The sequence below is a fragment of the Saccopteryx leptura genome, chromosome 2 (assembly GCF_036850995.1).
Source record: "Saccopteryx leptura isolate mSacLep1 chromosome 2, mSacLep1_pri_phased_curated, whole genome shotgun sequence".
Taxonomy (NCBI): Eukaryota; Metazoa; Chordata; class Mammalia; order Chiroptera; family Emballonuridae; genus Saccopteryx; species Saccopteryx leptura.
In genome coordinates, this window is record NC_089504.1 from 345,525,722 (window position 1) to 345,536,899 (window position 11,178).

At 47.8% G+C, this 11,178-nt stretch overlaps 1 protein-coding gene across 1 annotated transcript; it reads left to right on the forward strand.

Moving 5' to 3' along the window:
* The first annotated feature begins 1,208 nt into the window (after nt 1–1,208).
* LOC136393708 (keratin, type I cuticular Ha3-I-like) lies at nt 1,209–7,030 on the forward strand. The gene is made up of 7 exons (XM_066366337.1): nt 1,209–1,573; nt 3,463–3,545; nt 4,324–4,480; nt 5,376–5,537; nt 5,631–5,756; nt 5,931–6,151; nt 6,904–7,030. Exons 1-7 carry the CDS (start codon nt 1,226–1,228, stop codon nt 7,028–7,030), a joined length of 1,224 nt encoding a protein of 407 aa, XP_066222434.1. The 5' UTR covers nt 1,209–1,225.
* The last annotated feature ends 4,148 nt before the right edge of the window (nt 7,031–11,178 follow it).

Below are 11,178 nucleotides of genomic sequence, written 5' to 3' on the forward strand. Positions count from 1 at the left end.
CCAATGTGGTGGCTTTTCAAGGTCGTGTCCTTTGGAGAATGGGGCTCAGGTGTTTCTATGTCAAAGCAGCAGGGGTTTCCTTTTTCCTATCTTTTTTTTGGGGGGTATTACACTTTCCCACTTAGTAGATTTCCTTCCATTAGAATAAAAATGACCTTTTCTGCTTTGGCAGAGAAGAGTCTTTTTTATTCCTTGGCCCATTCTATTTTAGGACGGGGTATTGCCTAGTAATAGTTAAGTCCCATTGAATTCGATCCATTGTGCACTACTGCATCTCAGTAGTGAGAAGATCGGAGGACAGAGAGAGGTAGTGATGGAGAGAGCCCGGCTGTTGGAATCAGAGAGCTTGGGTTTGAATGCTGGCTCCGCCTGGAGAATCTCGAAAGCGTGAGCAACTTCTCAGAAGCTTGGCATCCTTATCTACTTACCCTCCAGGGTTTCGTGAGGACTGAAGGAGACAATGCACATGAGATGCTTAGCGGGGTGGGTGCTCCGTAAGCAGGAGCCATCTAATAACTGTCATACTGTGTGTAAGCACATGGTACAGTCTTCAGGCTGAGTACGTCCCAAGATGTATTCTTGATGTTCTGCAGAAATGGAGCCTGGGGGGCTGCCTGCGGTTGCTGTTAGGCAGAAGCTGACACTGCCTCCATCTGCCCTGGATGGAGTAGCTCAGTGACATTGAACTGGACAGCCTCTAAGTCCTTTCTGACCTCACCTTCCAGGATTCGTTACCCAACAGTCTGCTTTTCAGGTGGGCTTTCTGAGATGGTTTTTCTCACAGTCCTTAGTGGGTATGAGCTGGATGAGGCACACAGACCATTCCTTGTTTGGGACAATGAGGCACAGAAGTGTCCCCAATTTGGGGGGGACAGGGTCCAGCTGTCAGTCTAACTCAACAACTTGTGAATAAGTGCTCTGGCTGGGAAGGTAATAGGTTGGTCACTTTGAAGCTGTTCCTTAACCAACCACCACGATGGGTGAGGAGTCCTGACTTAGCAAGAAGCCAGAGTAAAACATTTTATGAGGTCAAGGTCTCGTGTGAGGTGGCTACAAAACAGATGAAAACCCTGGTAAACAGGGTAAAAGGGGGGCGATGCTGTCCCTGGTTGCCACACCCACTGCTGACAGAATATAAAACCCTGGGAGAGGACCAGGGCTTACACCGGAGAAAAGGAATCAGGCTGAGAAACTGACCTACAGCGCTCCGCTCCCTCCCAGCACCATGCCTTACAACTGCTGCCTGCCCAACCTCAGCTGCCGCTCCGGCTGCCCCTCGCGGCCCTGCGTGGCCCCCAGCTGCCACAACATCCCCCTGCCCGGGGCCTGCAACATCCCCGCCAACGTGGGCAACTGCGGCTGGTTCTGCGAGGGCTCCTTCAATGGCAGCGAGAAGGAGACCATGCAGATCCTGAACGACCGCCTGGCCAGCTACCTGGAGAAGGTGCGGCAGCTGGAGCGGGAGAACGCGGAGCTGGAGTGCCTCATCCAGGAGCGCTGCCAGCAGCAGGAGCCCCTGCTGTGCCCCAGCTACCAGTCCTACTTCCGGACCATCGAGGAGCTCCAGCAGAAGGTGAGGGGTGGGCTCCACGCTGCCTGTGTCGTGAGCTGTCGGTCCAGATTTAACGTACCCACTTCTGAATGCATTTAAGACTGTTCCAACTTAATGTTGAGAATGATGAAGACATCGACTTCATCAGCTTAGATACGACCCATCCAGTAGTCTCAGAACACCTATCTGGGAAGCCCCACGAGGGAAAGATGCAGGCTAGGGGGGCGGGCAAGGCGTTAGGCCAAAATCAGTCAGAGCAATCTTATGTTGCTTCTTACCTAAAACCAGAGTACTGGATTCTTCAGTTCTGTCGTGATATCCTGAACTTGTTTTCAGAGCCTACAACATTAAAACAAACAAACAGTATGTACCCACGTTATTCCTTGGAGCTAGGAATTTCATTAGTGAAGTCCCAAATATTTAAAGCCTTTCAAAACTGTAGTAATAGACTGTGTAAAAAACAAAAAACAAAAGAGCCCTCAACCCCAGGAACGTCACAGACACTGGGCTGCCCACTAGGGCAGGCATGTGCACAGGGGAGAGAGAATTCTGGGCCAGACACGCAGGAGGAAGTGGGACTAAGTATAGAGTCAGCACACAGGCGGGATGTAATGTATAGGGTAAATCAAGGAGAGCTTCCGGAAAAGGCACCATCTGAGCAGAGTTTGAAGGATGAACGCTATACCAACTGCACAGGCCCTTGATTCTCAGAGGGGATCTACTGTCCGCTGTTCTGGCAAAGTGAATGCCAGAGAAGGGCCTTGTAATTTGAGGAGCATGCGTTCATTGACCCACACTCAGTACTAGGCCTGGTGCTAGAGTGAAGGAGGAAGAGTATCTAATAGCAGAGAGAGTTGTGGAAACGAATGACCATGGTGAAGGTGATAAGAAGCGTAACCAGCTATGGGCAAAGTACTGTGAGGGTTCACAGAGGACGTGATCCCCTGTAGGAGCTGGAGAAGGAGGGAATGTGGGCTATGCAGGGGATCTTGCTAGGTGGGTGAGGGCCTCCCAGGGCACTCCAGCTAGAAAGAGAAGCTTTGTCAACAAAAGCCTGTCCAACGTAACATGAGGGGGAAGTGGAGAGAGGTCAGCCCGGCATATAGTGGGTCTGAGAGTAGGATAACCAACTTGTCCCAGTTTGCCTGGAATCTTCTGGGTTTAGTGTCTCAGGATCCCCCTAGTCCTAAGCAAACTGGGACACTGGTCCCCCATGTGAGGCTTGGTACTCAGCATGCCCAGTTCCTACAGAGAGCCGACAGCAGACCAAGAAGAGAGACTTTATTACAGAAGGCACATTTCCCATTGTTTGTGTGTGTGTGTGTGTGTGTGTGTGTGTGTGTGTGTGTGTGTGTGTGTGTGAGACAGAGACAGAGAGGGGGACAGATAGGGACAGACAGGAAGGGAGAGAGATGAGAAGCATCAATTCTTCGTTGTGGCACCTTAGTTGTTCATTGATTGCTTTCTCATATGTGCCTTGACCCGGTTGGGAGGCTACAGCAGAGTGAGTGACCTCTTGCTCAAACCAGGAATCTTGGGCTCAAGCCAGTGACTTTGGACTTCAAGCTAGTGACCTTTGGGCTCAAGCCAGTGACCATGCTCTCAAGCTGGTAAGCCTGCACTCAAAGCAGATGAGCCCATGCTCAAACTGGTGACCTCGAGGTTTCGAACCTAGGTCCTCCTCATCCCAGTTCGACGCTCTATCCACTGCTCTACCTCCTGGTCTTGTGACTGTTTCAGTTTTGAAATGATCAGTTTTATGCATCCTTCTTTTATCCTCAAACTGAAAATCTGACAAGATTCTAAGCTAACTGGAAGACATGTGGCTGAAATAAAATAGCTTTTCATGTGAAGACACAAGGTACTCTCTCTTAGTATATAACTCATTTCACAATTCATCCTGGCTCCAGATCCTGTGCAGCAAGGCGGAGAATGCCCGGCTGGTGGTGCAGATTGACAACGCCAAGCTGGCCGCGGATGACTTCAGGACCAAGTGAGAATTTCCTAATGATCAGAGAAAGTCTAGAAAGGGGCAGGCTGAACTGCAAAGTGGTGGACTCTGCCCTACGAGCCCAGGAGCAGAAGCTGTCTGGATGCTACAGAGGGGAGGGGGCTCCTGCGTTGGCTTAGCAGGGTCAGTGTGCCAAAGTCTCCTCCCTGAATGCCAACATGCTGTGTTTTAAGTGTAGTGTGAGGGAGCTCAAGAAATCACCCACGCTTTCTCTTTTTCAACTTACTATCTGAAAAGTGAATTTCACACCAATTTCTTGGTATACGTGAGACACCCTCAGCCCATTAAAACACAGGGGGCAAAATCCATTTCAGAGAATCAGTCAATTTTGTCTAGGTATGGCCATTACAATCATAAGAGCCTTTGCATTTTGTTGGGACTCTACAGTTGACATTGCAATTTTACCTATCTTTTCCCTTTACCTTCAGGCCAACCCATGAAGTGTTAGTGTGGTTCCCATTTCACAGACTGGGAAATCAAGGCTCAGAGAGTATGGAGTTTATAGACTAGACTCGCTTAAAGCAAGATGACAGGGCTTACTTGACAGCAACTTGTGAATGAGACGTGTAAGGCGAATGCAGTTACTATTAGATTAGAACCTTCTCTCTGGGTCTCAAAAGAAATAGGTCTTTTATTCAGCACGGTGATATTATTTCCCTTTCATAAACTTTGAAAAAATTCAAAATATAGGTCAGCCAAGTAAAGCCTGGGAAAAATTCTCCCTCTTCAAACCTCCTTTGACCTTTGGCTGTGTGCTCAGGTACGAGACGGAGCTGGGCTTGCGGCAGCTGGTGGAGTCAGACATCAACAGCCTGCGCAGGATCCTGGATGAGCTGACCCTGTGCAAGTCCGACCTGGAGGCCCAGGTGGAGTCCCTGAAGGAGGAGCTGCTCTGTCTCAAGCAGAACCATGAGCAGGTAAGGAAGTCCCAGCCCCCGACATCCCAATACTGAGAGTTCCATGACAAGGTGGGTCTTTGCTAAGCACCCTTGAGCTAACACAACATCTGCTAGTTGCTCCAAACATATCTGGAGGATTACTGTGGAATGAGTCATGGGTCTCCATTCTTTTTTTTTTTTTTTTTTTTAATTTAAAAGAGTGTAGTCAGCTGACCTATTTCTACTTTGGGGCCAGACCTGTGGCCAAAAGTCCTGACAATAATGTTTAAAATCCTTTCCACTATTTGATAAGATCTATTATCTTCTGAAGAGATGCCAAATGAATGATTAAGACTGAAAAGAGATAGCAAACTCTTTGTATATGTGTCACCTGGATATTAGAACTCAAGCTGGATGGATGGATGAGGACAATGGGAGAAATGAAGGAACTCAAATAATGGTTGATTCAGACCTCCTGGGTGAATGTAATACTAGGAAATCAGATGCTTGTCTCAAATACTAGATGTTTTGATGACAATGGAATAACCCTTAATAGCGAACATATCATGGTAGCAGACATGAAATAAATGGGAGCTGTTAAAACTGGTTTCTCTATATTTAAGTAGAAACAATTATAAACCAGCTACCATGCCAGACATATCACTGAGAAAGAGAAAATCAGAAGAAAATGAAATGATAGCATCTTGGAGAGGGAAGAAACATTAGCAGTCATTTGATCAAGCAGTCTGACGAGCCAGGAGAGACAAAGGCAGGAAGCCTGCCTCAAAGGAGGGTGCTTAGCTGGGCTTCGCATCAACTGGGCTCCTGAACCCTAGATTTCAGTGCAATCCTCTTCCTACCACATTAGACTCCCTCCAAGACAGTTTATTTTAGACTCTTTCTGTGGGTTCACTCTTCCCCCTTCCTCCACCAGGAAGTCAACACCCTGCGCTGCCAGATTGGAGACCGCCTCAACGTGGAGGTGGACGCTGCCCCCACCGTGGACCTGAACCGCGTGCTCAACGAGACCAGGTGTCAGTATGAGGCCATGGTGGAGACCAACCGCAGGGACGTGGAGGAATGGTATACCAACCAGGTGGGCATCTCGGCGCATGGCCGCTCAGAACCCCAGGCCCATTACGGCCCTTAGGGCAGGGCCTGATCCTGTGTGTCACCTTTGGTGTTTCAGACCCAGGAGCTGAACAAGCAGGTGGTGTCCAGCGCAGAGCAGCTGCAGACCTGCCAGGCGGAGATCATCGAGCTGAGACGCACGGTCAACGCCCTGGAGATCGAGCTGCAGGCCCAGCACAACCTGGTGGGTGTCGCTCAGACTTCCCGGTGACAAGGGTCAGGTCGGGGAATCAGAGTCACAGGGATGCCCTTGGGGTCCCAGTCTCCTTGACTCTTGAAGCTTGTGAGTTCTGTGGAAGAAAGCCCATGGAGGAACCTGGTCAAGCAGCAGCTGTGTGACACCCCCGTCTTCCCACAGAGAGACTCACTGGAGAACACGCTGACGGAGACCGAGGCCCGCTACAGCTCCCAGCTGTCCCAGGTGCAGTGCATGGTCACCAACGTGGAGTCCCAGCTGGCGGAGATCAGGAGTGACCTGGAGCGGCAGAACCAGGAGTACCAGGTGCTGCTGGACGTGCGGGCACGGCTGGAGTGTGAGATCAACACGTACCGGGGCCTGCTGGAGAGCGAGGACTGCAAGTGAGTACCCGGCAGGCAGCGCAGGCCCTGTGCTGCCAAAGGATGAAAGAGGGACTTCGCGGGTCAAGTTTCAGAAGGCAGTGTGTTTGTAGGGACTAGTTCTATATTACAGCAGTGGGGAGTGGAAGGGATTTGTTCCTACCATTACCTGGACTAAAGGTATTTTCTGGACCAAAAGATACTTGAGAGACTTGATTGTTTTCCCCACTGGTGAGCTTTTGGATGCTGATGGGTAAATAAAACTTTATACCTTCGAGGTTCTATTTAAACCAAACACTTAAATCCATTGTTTCATAGATTCCAGCCAGACCCATCTGAGGCAGGCAGAGTAGGGACTGAATCATCATCATAAAGATGAGCATTTGAACATCAAAAGGGAAGATGACTCAATAACTCATAGGGTCCAGCACTTGTCACTTAACACAGAATCTTGAACAGTCTTGTGGATTTTTCGCAACTCTGAATGGTAGGTCTTACTCATCCTGTCTTATGGGAGAGGCTGAGACTTAGAGGGATGGATTGACTTCCCCGCGTCTGCAGGGTTACGGAGGAAGGCCTGGGATCACACCACATCTTTGTTCTTTTCTGCCTGTACTGTCTCGGACTTTGTAGGAGCAACTGGGACAGGCTTGGCTTCCCCAGATGTCAGAGAATGAATTCTACCTGTTTCCTTGGGTTGAGCTCCCTCTCTTTTTCTTTTTTCTTTTTAATTATCCCTTTCATACTGACAAGCTAATGATTCTGTGTCCCAGGCTGCCCTGCAACCCCTGCGCCACGACCAACGCGTGTGACAAGCCCATCGGGCCCTGCGTCACCAATCCCTGCGCCCCGTGTGGCTCCCGAACCCGCTATGGACCCTGCAGCACCTTTGGGTGCTAGACATCCTGGTGCCAGCAGGAGGACTGCACAAAGACAGAGGGACCACCGATGGACCAGCCTGTTTCTCTGACAACCACCACAGGACCCCACCCCGAGCATCGTCATCAATCATGGTCTGGGAGAACTTATGCCCAGGGCGTGGCCGGCTCTGAGCCCAGCCTGATCCTCTTCATTCAAGGCTGTTCTCCTGTAGTTATTCTGTGAGCTGAAGGTCTGACAGGTGTGGGTCTGAGATGTTTTGTGGTTCTCTCTGTTGCTTTGACCTTTCCCCTTGGCAGTTCCCCAGTCCCTTTGCACACCCCCTAATAAACTTTCCTCTCGCAAAGCAGAGATGATCGTATCATTCTTTTCCAAGTGTTTGCTCGATGTGTAAGTACTCCACATAAATGCACTGGAAAGCTTAGGCGTACTGTGTAGTAGAATCCTCTCCTAAAACATCTTCATCATTATTAATTAACATTCATTAAGCACCATGGGCTCCAGCATGCTCTCAGGCCAGCAGAAAACCAGTGGGACCACTAAGGCAAGAGGCCTCATCTAAATATGATAAACATATTCATTACGGGACCTTGCTCAGTAAAATACAACGGTTACCATTTCTAGAAGGTTACACTTTATTTTTTTTTCCAAGTGCTTACAAGAAGAGGGACAGGAGCTAACCTCCACTGAATAGTAATCAAGTGCCAGGAACTACACTACTGATTTTTTTTCTTTTCTTATTTGCTTAATAACAACCATGGGACTGACCCCAGAGCTCACTCTCCGAATGTCACTTACATGTGAGGTGTGACTAGGAGAAAAAAAAACTGATTTCAAGCAAGCACACAGTTTGTATGTCTTTCAAAACTGTCACCTGGGGAAAAAGGTCGCTAGTAGTACCCCGAACATCTCTTGAAACTCTTTGGGAAATATGGAAGAACTCATATAACGGTAGAAAGAGCCATCTCTTATATTTGAGTATTACCCCACAGATTTCTGAACTGTTTCTCTTCTCATTTGAATGTTTTAACCATTGGGACTAAATTTGGACTTTGAGGTTTCTCCCTCCAAAAAGATTTCTAGAATCAAACTAAGACACTGAATATCAATGGAAAGGTGACAGTTTTGCTGGTGCCCTGCTCCTGCTGGTGCCCACTGACGTCTGCTCAAGGTTACTCTAAAGCAGGGGGAGTCAACCTTTTTATACCTACCGCCCACTTTTGTATCTCTGTTAGTAGTAAAATTTTCTAACCGCCCACCGGTTCCACAGTAATGGTGATTTATGAAGTAGGGAAGTAACTTTACTTTATAAAATTTATAAAGCAGAGCTACAGCAAGTTAAAGCATATAATAATAATTACTTACCAAGTACTTTATGTCGGATTTTTGCTAAGTTTGGCAGAATAAATCTTTATAAAACAACTTACTATAGTTAAATCTATCTTTTTATTTATACTTTGGTTGCTCCCCTACCACCCACCAGGAAAGCGGGAACACCCACTAGCGGGCAGTAGGGACCAGGTTGACCACCACCGCTCTAGATCTTTGAATGTTTACTCCACTGTTCAATGCCACCATCCCAGTCTTTGGCCAAACTACTAGTTATATCTCCTTTCCTTCAGATGAAGCTGACACCATCTCCCCGGGCTGTGACCAATGCCTGCTCCAATCTTGGTCTTAAATTCTTGAACTCTCATACTCAGCTCTTTGAATGTTTACTCCCCTGTAGCTGATATTGTTGGAGCTCCCTTACGCATGAGACCCTGGGAGGCAAACGAGTGACACTCCACGCTGTGTACAGAACGTCCCAGAGCCAGGTGCATTCAGCCTCTCTTCCTCGCTCCTGGTCTAGATCTCCAGGTCTTGTACAAATACCCTTATCCAATATATCTCATCAGTCTTCTGTACAGGCTGGGACCACTGTCCACCAATACTTACCTGTGGGTGCCTTTTCCAGGGACAGGTACCTCTCAAACACCTTTGTCTTTGAGTTTTGTTGTCACTGTTGAAAAGTCTATTGCCAATTTAATTGTTGATAATCCGTTTGTTTTTTTTATTTTATTTATCTTTAACTGTTTCAAAGACTGTCTTTTTGTCACCGGTGTTGTGTCGCTTCACAGCATCATCTCTAGGGGTGGGTCTGGTTTTGTTCTCCTGCTTCGGATTGAGGTGCTTCCGGAACTGATTCATGTTCTCAATACCTGTGGGAAGTTCTCAGAATATTGCTTCTGTCCTATTGTTTTCCTCTTCTGAATTATTATTATTTATTTATTTATTTATTTATTTATTTTCTGTATTTTTCTGAAGCTGGAAACGGGGAGAGACAGTCAGACAGACTCCCGCATGCGCCCGACCGGGATCCACCCGGCACGCCCACCAGGGGTGACGTTCTGCCCACCAGGAGGCAATGCTCTGCCCCTCTGGGGCGTCGCTCTGTTGTGACCAGAGCCACTCTAGCGCCTGGGGCAGAGGCCAAGGAGCCATCCCCAGCGCCCGGGCCATCTTTGCTCCAATGGAGCCTTGGCTGCGGGAGGGGAAGAGAGAGACAGAGAGGAAGGAGGGGGGGTGGAGAAGCAAATGGGCACCTCTCCTATGTGCCCTGGCCGGGAATCGAACCCTGGTCCCCCGCATGCCAGGCTGACGCTCTACCGCTGAGCCAACCGGCCAGGGCCTCCTTCTGAATTATTTTTAAAAAATAGCTTTATTGATGTCTAACTCATAATATACAATATAATTCATATACCATAAAATTCGCCTATATGAAGAATATTGTTCAATGATTTTAAATCTATTGATGGAATTATGTAACCTTTACCACAATTGTAGAACATGTCATCACGTGCAAAAAGAAATCTTGTACCCAATCAGTAGTCACTCCCATTGCCCCCACCCTCCAGGCTTAGGCAACTCCCATTGTCTCTCCATAGACTCACCTATTCTGCACATTGTCTAGACTTGGAATCAAACAGTCTGTGGTATTTTGTGATTGGCCTTTTAAAAAAGATAGCAAAGTGTTTTAAATATAACCCGGTAAGAGACAGTTCAGCTTCTTCATTTCTTTCTTTTTAAATCTTCCTGTAACAACAAGCATACATTTTTATTTTATTTTTTAAGTTCACCTTTTCGTTAAGGGTACAGTCTTTTGAGAGATGTGGCTTTTTTCTAAGGTCTGAGTTCCAACTGTCTCACAAAGACCAAAGGCCTTGTCTTCTGTCCCTCATTTCTCTAGTCTAATTTACCTTTTTCCATTTTAGACGCTTCCACAAACTTGCCGTGTGAACTTTGGCAAGTTTCTCCCTGCTCTGGGTCAATGTTTTCTCCATTTGCAAAGTGAAAGAGTGAGTGAGATGACTGTCTAGGGCCCTGGTAGTGCCAGCATTCTAGGATTCTAGACTCCAGATGACTTAGACACTCTTTGCAGGAATGAAATTTTATCGTCATATATGTATGTGGGAAATCCCATCTGAGGACGTCGCTCAGTGAGGTGACCCTAATCCCCAGCCTTGGGCTGCGGGCTGACAGTCAGTTGGTAGAGTTTCTCCAAGGCTTGCTCCTCTTGGCCCTCTCTCCCCCTGTGGCTCAGCCCCACACACCAGTCAGTTCATGGGCTACCGGCCGTTTGATCCCATAGGAAGCTTAGTTTCCCTTCATCACTTCCTAATAGCTCCCGTTTGGGATTGGCAAGCTCAGTAGTTACCACAGGGGTGTGAATGCCAATCATGACTAAGGCTTTATTTCAGAATAACAAGCTCAGGTGCACTTTAATGATTATGTTGGAATGGGAGCCTCACCTGGCTCTTTAGAAGACTTGTAAGAATTTCCTTTCGTAATTTTTAATGTCAATTTTATGTCTTCTTCTTGTGCAAAAGTAAGGTATATGTTTTCAAAAATTTGAAGAAGGGGAAAAAACGCATTCATAACCCTGTCATTTAAAAGTATCCAGTGTCACCTGATTGCTGGTGGCACAGTGGATAGTGGTGACCTGGAATGCTGAGGGTCCCGGTTTGAAACCCTGAGGTTGCCCACCAGCTTGAGTACATACATGTCACGTACATGTTTGTTGGCTTGAGCACGGGCTGAGTTCGCTGGCTTGAGCCCATGGTCACTGCCTTGAGCTCATGGCTGCTGGCTTGAGCAAGGGGGCACTGACAGTTGCTTCTAACTGTTGG